The sequence below is a fragment of the Azolla caroliniana genome, unplaced genomic scaffold, assembly GCF_043228905.1.
Source record: "Azolla caroliniana isolate FFs.n. ecotype wild unplaced genomic scaffold, voAzoCaro1.0.p SCAF_1, whole genome shotgun sequence".
Classification (NCBI taxonomy): Eukaryota; Viridiplantae; Streptophyta; class Polypodiopsida; order Salviniales; family Salviniaceae; genus Azolla; species Azolla caroliniana.
This window is the reverse complement of record NW_028230436.1, coordinates 25,254,796-25,273,046: the sequence shown is the minus strand read 5'-3', so window position 1 is coordinate 25,273,046 and position 18,251 is coordinate 25,254,796. Positions and strand designations below refer to the sequence as shown.

Below are 18,251 nucleotides of genomic sequence, written 5' to 3'. Positions count from 1 at the left end.
CATTGTCTATCTAATAATCAAATAGAACTTTGAAAATTATGTGGCACCAAACTTTAAAAAAAACATCTATTCATGCACTTGCATTGAAGGATAATAGTATGTCTTTTATGTTATATGTATGAGGTTGTGTGCAAGCATATAATCAATGTGAGCAATGATTGCTTTATAGTCCACTTATGGATAATGTTAATAATGGTTGTTTTTTTGTATTGTCTCTGGAATGTTTTTGTGTATGTATTTAGCCCATCACCTTGCTTTCCACACATGTTCGACCTAACCCAATCCTATGTGCAATCTCAATTGCAACATTCATTAGTAAAGTTCTTGAACATCAAGATTTGCTACTCACTTTCATGTGTATTACGTGATCATGTTTATTATTTGTCAAATAGGTCATATTTGACCTCAGAAGACGATAACAAAATCTATCTATCTACTTATCTACCTCTCTCTTTTTGTGAGTAGTAACTTTCATTACGAAAGAAACAACACCACCATCACTAGATTATAATGGAATTTGGATCACTTTGGCATTGCACCACCAAGCTTTGTGTGTGTGTGTGTGATAATCCTCTACCTCAATCTCTTGTTTATCTCTATGCTCTCCAATTTTCACCATTTGTCCCACATTCTCTAGACCTAGTTGGAGTCATTAGTTGCAATCAGAAGTGAGTTACATGTGATTGCTAATTTCATTAAATTTTCAAACATTTTAGGGTGAGAAAACATTGGTTGGCCTAGACTGCGAAATTTGCATTCATTAGAAATATGGGCTTAGAGGAGAGACTGATCATTTAGAACTTGTACATATTTATCTACAACAATCGAGGGTTAACATCATCCTAAAGGGAAATATTAATGAGGCTATATCATCATAAGAGAGTCATGAGAAAGAGGGAAATGCTAAGAAAGCAACATCGAAAAAGAGAAAGATTACCTCATGGTAGTAGCGGAGGGAGTGGCATCCTACATCTGGTGGCGGACTACTACCAAAAATTCACAGCTCCAGAAATCAACTATCCCATCTACGACAAGGAGCTCGTGGCTATAGTGGCAACTTCCACGGAGTGGAGACCTTACTTGGCTGGGCCGCAACATCGAGTTCAAGTATTAACAAATCACACTAATTTCCATCATGAGAATTACTTAATAAGAGGAAGACACAAGCTTCAACAACTTGATGCCCTTTAATTTCAAGGTTGCCTTTTCCAAAGATGTAAAAAGGTGAGTAATATTGAGCAAAAAACATGGAGCACGTGCAAATGCATATAAGTACTAGATTTACCTATAACAATTCCACGTGTTGTTAGTTAAGGTTTGTAACCTTAACAAAAACGCTCCATCACCATTCCTAGTTTACCGTGTCTCGTCTAAAATGTGATAGGGTTTCAAAGCCAGCCACTACATCTTAAGGGTAAGATTAGTGATTGTCATTGTCGGTTGACACTTGAAATCAAGTGTTATAAGGAAGCAGGTAAGGCTCATAGAACACTAGGTGTTCCCATGTGTCATAAGTCCATATGGGTTTATCCAAATCCTAGGATACTAGTTCTTGACTGTAATACCCTTAACCCATTAAAATTAGTTATAGAATTGGTTTGTAAGGTTATGCCTATAACACATATATAGCCATATTCCTTTGCCTTGCTTGTACACACCTTGGTTTTGGAATCTATAAGGTTCTCTTAAGAGTATGATTTTCATCAAGATTAAACTAGGGAGTAAAAACTATGAAGTCTAACAATGAGGGTTGACCTTAAACTCATATCAGGAATCAAAATCTTGACATCTACCAATAGGAGGTAACACCTAATCATGAAATTAATTTTCTCTTAAATTTGTCTTTGAATTTTGTAGAGAAAAGGTTATGGGTTTTGGTCTTATCAGTACATAACCTAGTCCATGGTAACAATAAAATTATTGCTTATGTGTGGACAATTAATCCTTGACAAAATACCGTAGTTAATACGGTGGTATTAACACTTGGTGACCATGATACACCTTCTCCATGAAATAAAGAGACCACACGACTCTTCTCCACGCTTGGATGCCTGTCTAAACTAGTGACTTGTGCTCAAGCTCAACTTCTTCTCAAAAGTCTTGACAAATCATAGAGCACTCGTTACGAGGACGACATAAATCATTTCAAAATAAACTATTAGTATTGTAATCATTGGAATTACTTGTCATTATCGTTGGATCGTGTCTCATTCTATACATTAACCTAGAACCCTTGGAGGCTAACTTAATTCCCTTAAAACTTCCATATGCTTCAAGCATGGGCATTGCTCTAGTTTGGAGATACACGTTGTGGTCTTGCAATTTGTCATTCTTTTGGTTTTGAGGTGGTTGAGGGGGCTTTAATGGGCATAGCCATGGCACTCACCTATATAAAATTGACATTTTTGAATGGTTTTTTGTTAGGACTCTTTCTTAAAGATTAGTGTCAATCACAATCGTGTGGCCAGATGGATGGAAGCATTTGATGCACTATAACGTCGTCAAGTACACTAGCCTCCATCAATGTGTTGGAATTCGAAGGTGTCTCGATCGCTTGGGGGCGTGGCGTGTCTTCATCATCACCAACAAAGGTGGGAGATACATGGGAATCTATGAGTGTGAAGAGGGTATTGTGATGATGAGCGAGACCAAGGGGGGGGGGGGGAGGGGGGGGCGAGGCTACGGGAACTGCCCAGGACAATTTCGGTTTGCTCAATGTTCTTAAACGGTTTCGGGAGAAGCTTAATTAATGAGCAAAACACGTGAAATAATAATAATAAGAAGAAGAAGAAGAAGAAGAAGAAGAAGAAGGAAGGTGTTTCCCAAAATACTGAAACGGAGAGGAGGCGGAGGGGACACCATCCATGGCGAGCTCATTCAATCGATGGTCTTCTCAGCTGATTGGGCGGGACATGGTGGAGGATTTGGAGGTGTCGGCATGCGTGGCTCTCTGCCCCTGCGTTGTCTTCGGCCGCAACGCCAAGAACATCACGGATGGCCGGGTACCCTTCCTCAGGTCATTCAGATCCCATTCACCACCCAAACCAGAATTTTTTATATATTTTTTATGTTTTCTTTACTGAAATAATATCTATGTTTTTCGGGTTCGGTTTTTTTTTTTTTTTGTAGAGCTTGCTCTTTCTATGCACTTGCCGGGTGGTGGGCTGTTCCAGCCTGTTTCTTGTGTGGGCCCTTGGCCTATTGGTTCACATGCATCCCTTGTCTTGCTACCCCTTATCGTCGCAAATTACGTGCGAAGCAAGGATTGCCCGATATTCCCTTGTCTGACAAGCAAGCACATTGCCTTTGCCATCCTTGTGCCCTTTGTCAGGTATTTATGGTTTTGTTCTTTTTCTTTGTTGGACCATTCCAAATCATCGTCTCGAAGGGGATCAAAATACGATAGAGATATACACTTTACTTTTCTTCAGACTCTTTTGGAAGTTTTCTTGTAATTCCAGATAAGTATTTCAACTCCTTCTAATCCGTCATCGTCCTTTGGGCGTTCAGAAAAGGAAGGAGGTAGTGGTTGATCTTAAATGTTAGCAAATAGTTATAAGTTATAACCATTAGAGCATCTTAGATGTAAATTTAATATGGGATTTTCATATAAATTTGTGGTACTAATATAGGAAACATTGCCAAATTATAGAATTGTATAAAAAGACATTGTGTAAAATTGTGGTATTTTCCCATAATCCACTATTGCTGAAATTGCTGGTTGGGAAATATTATCGTAAGAATAAATTCCGATAACATGTTCAAAAGAAGATGCCTTTACTTTCTATCATGAATAGCCCTCTTTGAAGAACAATAGCATTGGCTTCTCCTAACCTCTTTATGGGGAAGAGTTTCAAGCTACATCTCGTGCTTAAAACTATGAATCCTCATTCTTGCTAGCAATGAAATGTCCCTCCATAGTATAAATGTAATGATCGTGCAAGGTATATTCTCGTAGCTTCATATTAACTATTTCGCGCATGAAAAAAAGACTTGGCGAATTAGTGACCAACAATGTTCTTTAAACACTACTCATGATTGTGTTTGTGTGACACTTGTTTGTCTCATTGATACATTTGTGCATCCATATGAGCCAATATCTTGGTGTGCCAATCAAGTTTGTCTAATTGACTTGTAAAGGATTTGATGTAGATTTAATTTGTGATGGTAGTCAAATTAAAATGATCATGGCATCATTGTGCATTTAAGCAATGCCACGGTCCACTCTTAATTAAATTTGCTACATGTAAGTAGAGATGAATGTGAATCACGAATTTATGACTTTCATGTTCTTATAGATGGAGAGTAAGTCTTAATGAATTTGTTTCACATATACAGTGAAGTCATTCTCAATTATGTTTCGTAAATGTTTAAGCTTTACTGATTTGGTGGTGTGGTCATGTCTACATGCAGGAAGCTAGAGAGATAAAATCATGGCACTCTGATATAGTGATTGGTCCATCCAAACCTAATGTGGATAGGGGCCCCAAAGAAACTATGATATACTTGAAAAATCTTCAAGAAATGAAGAGATAAATATACCAATGAGCCATTTTTTGTTTTTCTTAGAGTGATCGTTGTTAATATTACAAACTCAATAGGTAAATATATGCATATCCATAATGAAACTTGGTGGCTAGCTAGCTCAAGCTTATGGATGCCTTTACGGTATCAAATGATACACATGTTATATATATACACACACACATATGTGTGTGTGTGTGTATAATGGTGGTATCACATGGGGAGAAAAAAGTGAGAGGATCTCCCTCATTCTCTAATCACATTGAAAATATGATGGCATAATAGGCTTTGGTAATGTTCAAAGTTCATAGGAATAGTTGAGTGCAATAAAATTCGTTTTGTTAAAAACTACACATTTCACAAAGCCTAAAACAATGAAACCATTTCTTTGGCATTTGAATTTATTATGTACATTTGGAAATTGTTATATTGTGTACAACAACCAAATTGGTGAGACTCACTTTCAACATGAAATTTATTGTTGCTAGGATTGTATGGTACATTTTAGTATACATCATGCATCAAATTCTCCTCAAGAACAAATGTCAAAGTTGGGCTTGTGTAAGATCACCCATTTGGATTTGGTTTTATTTATGATGGAATTAGCGATCACAAAGAGTGGTTGATGTAGTAGTTGGCATTAATCCACAACAAGACACTCCATACCCCCTTTGGAGGTTGTGGTTTTTTTGCTATCATCAATTGAAATGTGTAGACTAGTAGAATCCTCAAATTTGTTTATCTTCAATCGCCCTCACTCCATTGGGCCATCAATGAGAGACTCCCAAATGCGTTTTTAGATCATGTTTTCACAATTCCACTAAGATTCAATTATTGATGAAAAACTAGTTGGAATTAATCCACAACACGATACTCCATACCTCCTCTTTTGGAGTCAGCTTCTTTTGCTAACATCAATTGAAGTGTGTAGACTACAACTAGTAGCATCCTTGAATCCATTCACTCCCACCAACCTCACAATGAGTATGCCAAGTACAACATTTGTTGAACATAGAGAGACCATGGTTAAGATTAAGAAAAGGTAAAACGTGAAAAGTGTAGGTTAGTCGTTGAATTATGTGTAATAAAGCTAGAAATAAATACATGATCAAGTCACCTACGTATAGTTAACAAATTAGAAGCAACACGTCAAGAACATTGGAACATGATAAAACAAAAGTAGTTTTTCCCGCGTAGTTCAAGGCATATGAACAAGGTTCCCGGTCCATTGTTAGCCTAAAGCTGAAAGGGCAAGGCCTTGCTTTTTGATGGTCCCACCCAGGATAAACAAATAAACCTCAATGATACAAAAAATCCTCAACCTATGGTAGCAATAGATTTCACACCTCAAGAAGAGAAAAAAATGGTTTTCCTTCTCAAGGAATCTGAATACATACTCACTTGGAACTACAAAAATATGAAATGTGTCTCCCCAAAGGTCAACAATGTGATAACAAAGCGACCATCCACTCAATGGTTAGAATGGGTAGCATGTAAAGAAGCCTATGGTCTCATCAATGGTTTTTCTGGTTACAACCAAATCATCATGGTGACCAAATATCAACAGTAAACAACCATTGCTAGCAAATTCAGAACATTGACGTACAAGAAAATGACATTTGGGCTTACCACTGCACTAAGCACATATCAACGGGGTGTTGACCATATATTTGCCTCAGATTTGTACATTAGAATGGTCCCTACATGGATGATGTGTGTTGCAACTCAAATTGGTAAGTGCAAATGCACTCACTCACTCACTCATGCAATAAATCATTCGCAAGCAACCATCTCTATCAATTAATCATTTGTTGAAACCAACAACTCCTATACACGTGATTAAGTGCAAACACTTAAGGTTTGAGTGTTACAATATTAATGAAGATAACGGAATACTACCATAACATGTTAATTCCAAATGTCTAATTTAAACGGGTTAAAAGGCAAATAGTATTTGCTCTCGTTTCGTATTTGGTACACCCTTAACACGATGCCATGGTTCAGTGCTCGCCCCCTTAGTGAACTTGCGAAAAGCTATTGTATGGTATTTTATTGCTTGCTTGGTGTGAGAAGATGAAAGGTAGAGAGATATATATCCCACATAGGGAGGCATGTTTGGGTGTCTCCTATAAATACGAAAGTAGTCCAGTCTAGCAATTCATACCTTTCTCGGCCTTTTGGCTAAGATCAAGTGTAGTATCTGTTCTTATCAGTTTAATATCTGATACGTGGCCTATAAGGCCACATGATATTAACCTAATTTCTTTCATGGGGGCAGTCCCTGCATGAGACAGCTTGCTGTCTCTGGGAGCTGCATGCGTCGCCTCGGTATTGCACTGACTCTGAGGTCATATAGGCGCACCCCCACTCCAATCCTCTCAACTAATCTTTCTGCTGAAAGAGAAAAAAAGAAAAAGAATTATTGTGAATATTATTTCATTTGTTTGAGAAAGCCCCCTTAATTTCATATCCATGCTTTCCAGAGACTGCAATGATTCATAAACCTGATTTATATTTATGTTGGAGGCAAATTAGGTCATGTCATATATTCGATATGATGGCAAACCTGATATTATATTTGTGGAAGGCAAGGTAGGGGATATATAGACATATATGCGAATGTAAGTATGAAATGTGGTATATGATGGATCTGACCAACTTGGGCATTCTGGGTAGGGAGTGGCTCACAGCACGAATTTAACTTAACCTTAGAGCCATGTTTCTCTATTCTTTAGGCTACTAAGCCGAGGCCATTCTAACACGCACGCAATGGCCTGGCAGTGCAGGACTTGTGTGTATGAATAATGGTTCCCCCACCCTGACTACCTAGCTAGATTTCTCTTTACGCTTCCATTGGGGCTATGTATGGATGGATATGGAATGTGGCGCTATCTACCTATGGCATGTTTATATACCAATGGTACTCTGCAAATCCTACGGGTTATGAAATCTGGCCACATCTATGCAAAGCACTTCGTGTCCAAGCAAAGACTATGGGGGGTGTAGGAATAAGGATCATATGGTATTGGCAAAAGCGCATCCCGCATTTTCAGAGGGAACGATTTTCAATCGGACAACCTACGGATCAAGTGGGATGAGAAGAAGCTCCATCGAGAAATTCTTCATCTATTGAGTGGAACAGAGGAAGCTTCACTCATATACATAGGAGAAGCAAGAGAAATGTAGATTCTCTCTACATAACTCTGTGACTCTGATTTTGGTGTTAGATTTGAAAGGGGCCGCGGGAACGTCCGCAGCCACAAATTATGAAGTGCACTCCAATAGAGGTAGGGGAGGAAGATATAGAGTTAGAGACTACTCCAATGCAAATAGATGCGTCAATAGTGGGAGGCATGGACACTATGCCAAAGATTGTTGGCAAAAGCATGATGGGAACAATTACAAAGGTCAAGGCAACTATGCTAACTCCTCAACCAATTTAGAAAATGAGAAATAGTTAGCTATAAAGCATCGTGTAAAGGTCAATCACATTATGAGGTGTGGTATATATATATATAGATAGATAGATAGAGAGATTTTATTATCGTTTTCGGAGGTCAAATATGACCTATGGAGCCAAAAATATCACATTTCACGTTATACATGTGAAAGTGAGTAGTGACTCTTGATGTTCAAGAGCTTTGCCAATGAATGTTGCAATTGAGAGTGCACATTGTGGTTGTGGGAGGAATTCATGCAAGGATTGGTTTTGGTTGATGATGTGTGGAAAGCATAGTCGAATATGATCAAAGGGAGAGCATTGTATCAAAGTATAATATTCATACTCTCAAGCTTATTTGGGGCAAAATGTGCATAGACAACCACTCTCATCACTTGTGCCCCAAGGCTCCGTTCTCACATCGTAATGCATTAAAACCAACCACTCCTATATCCGTGATTAAGTGCAAACACTTAAGGTTTGAGTGTTGCAATATTAAGGAAGTTAAAGGAGTACTACCATAACATGTTTATTCCAAATGCCTAATTTAAACGGGGTTAAAAGGAAAATAGTATTTGCTCTCGTTTCTTATTGGGTACACCCTTAACACGATGCCATGGTTCACTGCTCACCCCCTTAGTGGACTTGCGAAATTAAGGCATTTATCGACGAACGGTAATTTGAGGTTTTGGAGTGTATGTAAAAGCTTGAGAAAAGGTATTTTATTGCTTTCTTGATGTGAGAAGAGGAAAGATAGAGAGATATATCCCACATACAGAGGCATGTTTGGGTGTCACATATAAATACGAAAGTAGTCCAGTTTAACAATTCATACCTTTCTCGGCCTTTTGGCTAAGATCAAGTGTAGTATCTGTTCTTATCAGTTTAATATCTGATACGTGGCCTATAAGGCCACATGATATTAACCTAATTTCTTTCATGGGGGCAGCCCCTGCATGAGACAGCTTGCTGTCTTTGGGAGCTGCATGCGTTGCCTCGGTATTGCACTGACGCTGAGGTCATATAGGCGCGCCCCCCTCTCCAATCCCACCTAATCTTTCTACTGAAAGAAACAAAACAATGTATTGTGGTAGAACTTCGTTTCTACGAGGAACACTGAAATTTCTACTTTCTTGAGAGAGATGCGTGATGGAGGAGTCTGATTTATATTCATGTAGAAGCCAACCTGGTCATGAATTATAAATGATGGGGAACTTGATTACATATATCCCCCTCTCCAATCCGAAGTAATCTTTCTACTGAAAGAGAGAAAAAAAAGGAATATATGGTTATAGAACTTCATTTGTCTGAGAAACTCGGTTCAAATCTCTACTTTCTGTAGAGACTGGTGTTATGGAGAAATCGGAGTTATATTCATGTGGAAGCCAATCTAGGGCATATATTAGATATGATGGGGAACTTGATATATATATATATTTCTGTGGAAAGCACGGTAGGGGATATATATATGTGTGTGTGTAGATTGATAGATATAACGATATGATGGATATATAGATATAGATAGGTGGATGGATCTGAGCGACTCGGGCATTGTGGGTAGCTGCCCACAGCAAGAAGTTCACTAGAGCTTATAGCATGTTTGTCTATTCCGAGGCCTTTCCAACACGCACGCAATGGCCAGGTAGTGTAGGGCTGCTGTGTATAATGAATGGCTCCCCGCCCTGACTACCTAACCACATTTCTCTCTACGCTTCCTTCCCATGGGGCTATGTATGGATGGATATGGAATGTGGCGCTATCGAACTATGAAATGTCTATACCAAAGGTTCTCTGCAAATCCTACACGGCAAAGCACTTCGTGTCCTAGCAAATATTATGGTGGGGGTGTAAGGATAGGATTTATATGTTAATATAGGCAAGCGCATCCCACCTGACCTGTTGTCAAATCTTAGTTAGGCCTTCTAAATATATGTAAATGGTGTTTTCAGAGGGAACGATTTTCCAGTGCAGTCTCTATGTATTGATTGGAATAGATGAAGCTTTGACTGATAATTTAGGACAATTATAGCGAAGAAAGGTAATTGTTCTCTGCCTCTGATTTTGGTGTTAGATTTGAAAGGGGCCGCGCGAACGCGAGCCCCCGCTGCCACAAATTATGACGTGCACTCTCCCGCATTGGGGAGATGCTAGGGCAAACAGCCCCTCCGGCAGTGCAATGGAGGCGCCGGCCCTAAGCCATCGGCCTTCCTGATCACCGATCGACCCCGCCCAGGTAAGTATGTTCTCTCAGTGTTCAGCGCCTTCTTTTTATAGCTACCCTGCTTTCCATCCTATGTATGTGGGACATTGAATCTATTCTTTCTTGTGTTGGTTTTGTTTGTATTCCTTCCCCATGAGACACTACTTCTACTACTACTACTACTACTACTACTACTAATCCTATCCTCACTCATTGGTTCCTATATGTATATGTCTATCAGGTATGTATAAGATATATAGAGAGAGAAAGGGAAGAGATCACATAGCATATACATCAACCTCACCTCAATTTTCTCTTTTGCACAAATTTTTACTTTCGATGCTAGCAGGCTAACGTTGTGTGACGTACAAACCAGGCCTTGATGGCGAGGGTTATAGGAGTTGCCGAATAATGGGGGAGGGAAACACCAATGCATTGTGCATGTACGTTCGATGCACCCTCACACTTCTTGAGCACTAATCGTGGCGTGAATTCGTTCGTGTATGTGGCACTCGTGCAATCCCCCGTTCATGGTGATGAAACATGACCAAGAAGGCGCTAGTCTCAAAATAGTTGACAATAGTAATAATCACCCCTACGCAAACGCTACTTCTCTTCTCCTAAACAAACAATGCCCAAATATGGGGGTGGGATATGCCATTTACCAGAAATGGAGTGCGAGGTGCAAGAAATCCAAACCACATATTGCAAACTTTGGACGAAATGGAAGAACAAGCATGACGGATGAGCATGCCAAGACAAAATCTCCATGTATTTGTAGACATATATGACGTGGCGATCTAAATGACCCCTATATAACTCTACGATCCGTTGTGGTATCGATTAACATACTATACTTGTCAAATGTTGCTAAAACCAAGTGGGTAGGTGTGTTTTTTGTTAGAACTCTAGCAATCACAAGCATTGCTTAGCCAAATGCCACATCACTAATATACAACCACTTGTCCATGCCTTGTAATGAAGAAAAGTGGGGGAATTCGGACATAACTTTTTGAATTCAAATTTCAAGCAAACTTTTGTTGAAGCACTATATAAGCAAAGCATTGGAGAGTGGTATATCACCTTTAGTTTTTGGGTATTTTGTAGGCTCTCATTGGGAGTGCATAATCTAGGTTTAAACATACTCACTTGGCTTAATATAGCTCATTTTATTTCTAGTCTTGTAAGCCTTCTTTTGAGTATAATCAAAGTTTAAAAGTGTTATATTCTCGAGTATACTTAGCTTGAAAGCCCTCTAGTTTTTTTTTTGTATATTCATAAGTGATGTGTTTGAAACATAAGATACAGATGCTAGATACATGTTTTGATAATTTTGAGTTTGTTTTGTGCAAGGAAGTTTACACACATAAAGTTCACAAAATTTAGTGAATTATAGCCTATTGGAAAGCTTGGGAATTCAACATTTAATGTACAAAATTTAAAAGTTGCTTTGAAGAGCCACGGATTGAAGCAAAGATTAGGAAGATTTGAAGGAGTTTAGGGAAGGAGGAGTTTCTATCATCATCAAATGATTAAAAAAAAAGGATGCTCTTATGGGAAGGTAATATATATTCTTTTTCATCTCTATCACAATACAAGGAGGGATTAGGATCCAATAGATAGTCTCATACACAATATGAGACTATAACACTCAGACTGAAAAGATTGAGAAGAGCAACTACCAAACTTGAATGTTTAGAATCTCTAACTTCCTCATGGAAAAGGGTTTATGGGGGTTAGCTAGTGGTACTGAGGTGAAGGCCTACATACATCCCAATGCACCTACTGAGGTAAAAGGAGAGTGACCATAGAATGGGAGGGGAGGGATAAATGTGTGATCTTCATTCTATCTCCACACATACGCAACTCACATAATAGGTCATATCCAAGAACTAGATACTACATCTACAAAGGCTAGGAAAATTCAGCCCAAGAATGAGCCCAACAACCTTAGGAATTCATCAAATCATAACATCAATGTTTTCATACTCAAAATAAAAGAGATTTCGAATGCACTTGGTTCAATAGGATATATGTCATAGATGACGATGACTTACTTGTCCACACACTCAATGGTCTTAGGGAAAATGATACATGGAAGACATTCGCAACCTTTGTGCATGTAAGGGACTTATTACTAGATTTTGAACAATCAATTCTCTCATGGTTACTAAGGAGGTTCAAACATGGAGACAAAAAATCAAAAGAAAGCCATGACCAACTCTTCTATGCAAAAAAAGGAGGAAGAGGCAAAAGCTGCACAGGTGGATCAAGAGGAAGAGGTAGAAGCAAGAAATCAAGGAAGTCAAGCAAACCAAGACGAAGGAAATTCCTAATGAGGAAGAGGAAGCCATAGAGGTGAGGGAGGAAGATATAGAGGCAGAGACTACTCCAATGCAAATAGATGCGTCAACAGTGAGAAGCATGGACACTATGCCAAAGATTGTTGGCAAAAGCATGATGGGAACAATTGCAAAGGTCAAGGCAACTATGCTAACTCCTCAACCAATTTAGAAAATGAGAATTTGTTAGCTATAAAGCATCGTAGTAAAGGTCAACCACATTATATATATATATATATATATATATATAGAGAGAGAGAGAGAGAGAGAGAGAGAGAGAGAGAGAGAGATTAACGTCTTCTAAGGCCAAATTTGGCCCATGAGACAAATGGTTTACAAAAAATGGGATATTTACCCATTCATCGTTCAAAGTAAAAAATCAAAATAAGATAAAAAATAGTTCTAAAAAAAAACATGTTCTACAATGAAAACATGTTATACTAGGCCTAATTTCATTTCCATCCAAGTCTCTCGAAGAGAAGCAGGAGGTCAAAGGGTTGCGATGTGGATGTGGCCCCTGGTCCCAATGTAAAAGGTACCCCAACCATAGCTTCTAGTCGACGTAGCTCACGTTCCCTTATCTTCTTAATCTTTTCTACTCCACGTCGACTTGTTTTGAAGCCCATCATTCGAGGGCGTTTGGTTATTCTTTGTATTTCTGCTTCCTCAAGGGAGAGGCTGAACGGCGTAAGTGTATCCGCATTCATCGTCTCCCCTTGTTCCTAAAAAATTACACTAGTTACATGTTGATGAAAAGGGTTATGATTAACACTTTGTAATTTATTCTCCCTATGTTGTTTTAGCTCTAAGATATACCTACCTAGTCTTTTTACACTCGGGGTATCTAATAGTTTGGAGAGGGTGGGAGAGGGTCCTAATATGACTTGGTATTCTGCCCGTATCTCGGCATAAGTTGGGCACTTGCATGTGAAGTGATACTCATCCTCTACCTCTATGTGGCATAACCTACATAGCCTTTCCTCTCTAGGGACTCTATTAGCTCGACCATTCTCAATCTCAAGTTGGTGAGATGATATCCTAAGTTTTCCAATGGCCACACTTAGTGCATTTGATAAGAATGTATCTAGATATGTTGGTTGTGTAATAAAACCTAACTTAAAGAAGTGCAAGAAATGTTCCTTATAGTACAACATTTTAGATGTGAGTGACTCTCGTGGGGTGATCCATTTATATCGAGTGTAAATTTGCCATATTTCTTGGCATATCACTTTATTACGGTCTTCATGAGAGATTAAAGTTTGATCAGTCCCATGGTTGTACTTAAGGGGAGGTAGGTTATTAATGTCTATGCCGTTTGCAAGTAACCAACTCACCACAATGCTATACCAAGAGCTAGTGTCTCCAAATGCACGTAGGGATCGAGATGCCTCAAAGGCTCAACGGGATATCCTATCTTGTGGTTGGCTATGCATTCGATGAATAAAAACTACCATTTGAAAGAGTGCTTCTACTAACATCGGGGGTAGGCTAAACTCTGCTCTAATAATGTCATGTGGTACTGTCGATTTGCTTCGGAGTTGACGTGATAACATCGTCACCAAAGGTCTCTCTAATTGCGTCCACATGAAGGATGGTAGACCTGGAGCCCATACTACTGATGCATACATGAGGGAAGGGGTCACTAATGAGTCGAAGAGCCATCCCTTAGTCCGTGGCTCTTGAAAGTATGCCTGGTGGCATTGTCTCTCTAAGAGTGAGAGGGATGCATACCCTCTCGTTAGCCTATCTTTGGCTGCTTGGGTCATCGAGAATTTACCTGAGTGAGCACTAAAAGTGACTCCCAAGTATACATATGATCCCACTACCTCAACTAGTTTATGAGAGAGGGTTAGGTGACATTTACTCCTAACTCGGGATGATGTATGAAAGATAAGGACTTTAGTTTTCGTTAGATTCACTACCAGTCCTCGTTGTGTACAAAAGTCATCTAGGGCATTAAGATGCTTTTGTAGGTCGTGTTCCGACTCCGAGAGCAAGACAATGTCATATGCGTAGAGTAAGAGACTAACTTGCGTGTCCCCAATACCTACTCCCTTGCCTCCCTTTTGAGCAATAAAATCAGTGATCTCATCAATGTAGATCCCAAAAAGAGTCGGTGACAAGGGGCAACCCTATTTTACACCAATGGTGCTAGTGAAACAATCGGATAGGCCACCTAGGCATCGTACGCACCCAGAGACTTGCTCATATAAGGCATAAATGGCCTAGATCATGTCATTTGGTATCCCCAAGCTCTTAAGTCTATCAAACAACCTCTCCCTAGGAACCGTACCGTGTCAAAGGCTTTGCGGAAGTCCACAAAGCAACAATATAGTTTCTTCTTACGATCCTTCGTCTGGTCAATTAAGCACCTAAGTGTGAAGATATGGTCAATGGTGGAGAAGGCTCGTCTAAAGCCAGCCTGCTCAGGTGCGCGAAGACTTAACGTTTCCATATAATCGATGAGCTCCGCTTCCATTATTGCACCATATAGTTTAGTGAGTGTATGACCTATCATAATGGTCCTATATGTATTTGGGTCCATTGGGTCCCCTCCTTCATTTATAGGAGCCACTGTGTTCATGGCCCATTGTGGTGGAAAACCCTCGGCGAGGGCATGGTTGAAGATTACAGTGAGAAGGGGGGGGGGGGGGGGGGGGGCTAGGCACTCTCGAGCATATATGATGTGCTCAGCTTGCAATCCTATGTGGTCCATGGATTTCCTATGTTGTAACATTTTTATGACTTTCGTGACCCTAGAGGTCGTGAAAAGTGGCCCCATAGTAGGTCGAGGTGTGGAAGGCATTGGAATGGGTGGTTGGTTCGGGACATGGTAGAGTCTCTCGATATATGTGTGCCAAATAATGGGATCCTTGATGGGTGTTTGTGGTCTTGGTTCCCGTAGTCTCTTCCATGCAAGGGCACAGTCCCTACTCATGAACATATGGTAGAGTTCCCAATATTGAGATGCTTTCCAAGCTCGTCTTTTATGACGTGTCATCTTGCGCATCTCTTTGTGAGCCTGTACTGAGGAAATAGTACCACTAAGTCGCGACACCTTAAGTTGTCTATACAACTCTCTACAATCCTCATCATACCACTTGTTCTGTGGCATAGACCCTATTCTACTATGATTGGAACCTTTCATGCATGGGAAGCTACTAGTTGCTGTTGAGTGAAGGATATGTATGAGTTCTGTAGTGAGGTTCTCTAAAGGCAAGGAAGAATCAAAAGAGGAGAGATGGGCTTGTACATGTCGAGAGTAGATGTCAACGAGCTCATGCGTGAAATGTATTATGGTGTGATGGGTTGGTTGACTAGAGTTGGTGGCTGGGAGATGTCACATTTTAGCTCAAAGTATAGGAAGCTATGGTCTGCACCAATGGGGCATGGGGCCACTCAGAAAGAGTTAACCATGTGGGTAGCTTCAGGGCGTCCTATTAGGTAATCAATTGTGCTTTCACCTCCTCCACGTGGGAAACATGTGAGCTATTCCGAGCCCGACCACTTGGCTAAGCCATTATATATAATCATCTGGTGTCGACTTCCAAGTTCAAGCAGATGATGACCAAAGCTTGTGGCGTCCACACCTTGATCTTTTGATGTACGTGTTATGCCTAAGGCTAAAGGGTCGACATTCACCATTTCTAAGTTTCTATCCATCTGAAATATTGTGCATTGTCGGGATTGGGTTCTCGCATTAAAATCCCCTACAAGGAAGACTTCCCCTTGAGAAGAATATCGGATTATGTCATCCGATAAAGGTTCGTATGGAGAAGGCCCATGTGGCATTCTTTCATCAACTATATTTGCCTCTCCAACCGTATTATACCGGGATCCTTTCGGGGGGAAGTAACAAACGGCGATAAATATCACCTGATCCTTGCTAGTGAGGATTTTCACCCACATAAAACGGGCTTCTGGGTCTTTCTTTAGTATTTCTATCCTATTATGTATCTCTCTTCGAAATAGTATCGCAACCCCTCCAAACCCTCTAGTAGTGTGTCAACATGATGTTTGTCTAAAGATAGATTCCCAATGAAAACTGTCAACTTGTGGCAGTCCTCGATTTGGACTCTGATGTGTTTCTACTAAAAAAAGTATATAAGATACCTTCAAAATGTCCTCTAGACGGCCAAGGTGTGTCCAAAGTGCACCGTTACAATTCCATAAGGTCATCCTAAGTTTATTGTTTGTCACATGGGCCACACGCCGTCAATTGGCGGCACGATCATTAATTATCACACGTCCGTCTTGGTAAAAAGCACGGTGCCCTTCTTTATGAGCTTGTATGACTCGTGGCATACAAGTTTTACGATGCTCAATTTGCATCTTGGTCAAGTCTTCATCGAGATAGATAGGATCCCCACCCAATCCTCGAAGAATTGGTCTCTTTTAAAAAAAGGTGATCCTAGATTCTGAGTCCTTAAACTGAAGGACTAAAGCTCTTTTCCTAGTGGTGTCACGTCCTACTCTCCAAGTTTTAGTGATTGGTAGGGCTTCGTACCCCAACATCTTCCCTAATGTTTGTGCATCTTCGTCGGGAGATGCCCCTTCCTTGAGCCCAGTAACTCTTCCGTTTAAGTGTCGAGCTTGATGCATTTTTTCCTCTTCAAGGGTGGTGTTTACAATATTTTCATCCTTTAGTTCCTTTTTAATATTACGTTTTACTACACCAACCCACCTAGTTTTTGCTAATTCCATATCGATTTAAACCTCTTCCTTAACCTTTTTTATCTCGTCCTTAATATCCTCTAGGGAATATATTTCACCATCTTCCCTAGATGTCTCAAGGTCCTTAACTTGTTTTTGAAGGGTCGCGTTGTCTTCCTTAAGTTTCACTATTTCAACAATAAGTAGTTCTTTTTCTTCCTTATCTTTTTGTTTTTGAGCTTCAATCTCTTTTGCCCATTTTTCCCTTTTAACTAACCGGTTAAGGACATCTAAAAATTCTTCCTTACTTATAATTTCGTCGTGTGTTTCCTTATGGTTTCGTCGAGAAGTCATGTTGTAATTCAAAAGATAAAAGAAAGAAAAAGTCAAAAAGGACAGAAAAAACTTAGCCGAGCATCGATGTCTTGCGTGCTAGGTACAACTGTAGAAGCACATTTGTACTCTCTCGTCTACGCAACCGACGACGTCGTAAGAGGTGTAGGTGACAACGACGGTCGACAATGGCAACTGTGCCACAAACCAAACGACGACGAAGGACAACAACGGCAAATGACGACAACGACGACAACAAACGGTGGTTACAACGACAGTCGACGGTGTCGGCTACAGTGACAGTTGACGAGGACAGACGACGGTTGCAGCGATAGTTGACGATGGCGGTTGCATCGACAATCGATGACAACGACAACGACAACCGATGACGACAAGAAGAAGAGAAATTGTTTCTATTGCTGCGCTCTCTATCGGTAATGGAATTGAGCATAAAGATATGCGTTGGAAAGCCCTCGATTAGAGCTTCGTAACAAGATATAGCAAGTTAAATTTGGTGGTCTGTGCGAGAAGCAACGATTAAAATAAGGTTGTGTGTTGTTGACATCCACATACTCAACACACATTGCGGATCTTCTATTGTTTTCATCATCTTCGACCTCTTCAATCGGGTGAGTTCCGGTTGTCTTTCTTGTTCATGGAAAATTGTTTTTATCTCGGATCACTATCACATCAAGAATAATGGATATAAACACGAATCCCTCTCAAATTGTGGGGGACATTGATATGGAAACAATTGATC

The 18,251-nt window shown here is 40.0% G+C and overlaps 1 protein-coding gene and 3 non-coding genes across 4 annotated transcripts; 3 read left to right on the top strand and 1 right to left on the bottom strand.

Moving 5' to 3' along the window:
- Nucleotides 1–2,846: 2,846 nt before the first annotated feature.
- On the top strand, nucleotides 2,847–4,676 carry LOC147869250 (protein PLANT CADMIUM RESISTANCE 7-like). Its single transcript, XM_087337446.1, has 3 exons — nucleotides 2,847–3,016; nucleotides 3,130–3,331; nucleotides 4,414–4,676. The coding sequence occupies exons 1-3, from the start codon at nucleotides 2,865–2,867 to the stop codon at nucleotides 4,534–4,536; spliced, it is 477 nt and encodes a 158-aa protein (XP_087193572.1). The 5' UTR covers nucleotides 2,847–2,864; the 3' UTR covers nucleotides 4,537–4,676.
- Nucleotides 4,677–6,684: 2,008 nt separating this feature from the next.
- LOC147869249 (U2 spliceosomal RNA) lies at nucleotides 6,685–6,891 on the top strand. The gene has a single exon (XR_015532379.1). It is a non-coding gene; the product is annotated as a U2 spliceosomal RNA (small nuclear RNA).
- Nucleotides 6,892–8,794: 1,903 nt separating this feature from the next.
- LOC147869248 (U2 spliceosomal RNA) lies at nucleotides 8,795–9,001 on the top strand. Its single transcript, XR_015532381.1, has one exon. It is a non-coding gene; the product is annotated as a U2 spliceosomal RNA (small nuclear RNA).
- Nucleotides 9,002–10,039: 1,038 nt separating this feature from the next.
- On the bottom strand, nucleotides 10,040–10,204 carry LOC147869247 (U1 spliceosomal RNA). Its single transcript, XR_015532372.1, has one exon. It is a non-coding gene; the product is annotated as a U1 spliceosomal RNA (small nuclear RNA).
- Between the last annotated feature and the right edge of the window lie 8,047 nt (nucleotides 10,205–18,251).

What these genes read in the sequence shown, in the direction of transcription:
- LOC147869250 (XM_087337446.1), top strand. Translation starts at nt 2,865, where the DNA reads ATGGCGAGCTCATTCAATCGATGGTCTTCTCAGCTGATTGGGCGGGAC. An exon ending in GGCCGGGTACCCTTCCTCAG is followed by an intron (nt 3,017 to 3,129) that starts GTCATTCAGATC and finishes TTTTTTTTGTAG; the next exon opens with AGCTTGCTCTTTCTATGCAC. An exon ending in ATCCTTGTGCCCTTTGTCAG is followed by an intron (nt 3,332 to 4,413) that starts GTATTTATGGTT and finishes GTCTACATGCAG; the next exon opens with GAAGCTAGAGAGATAAAATC.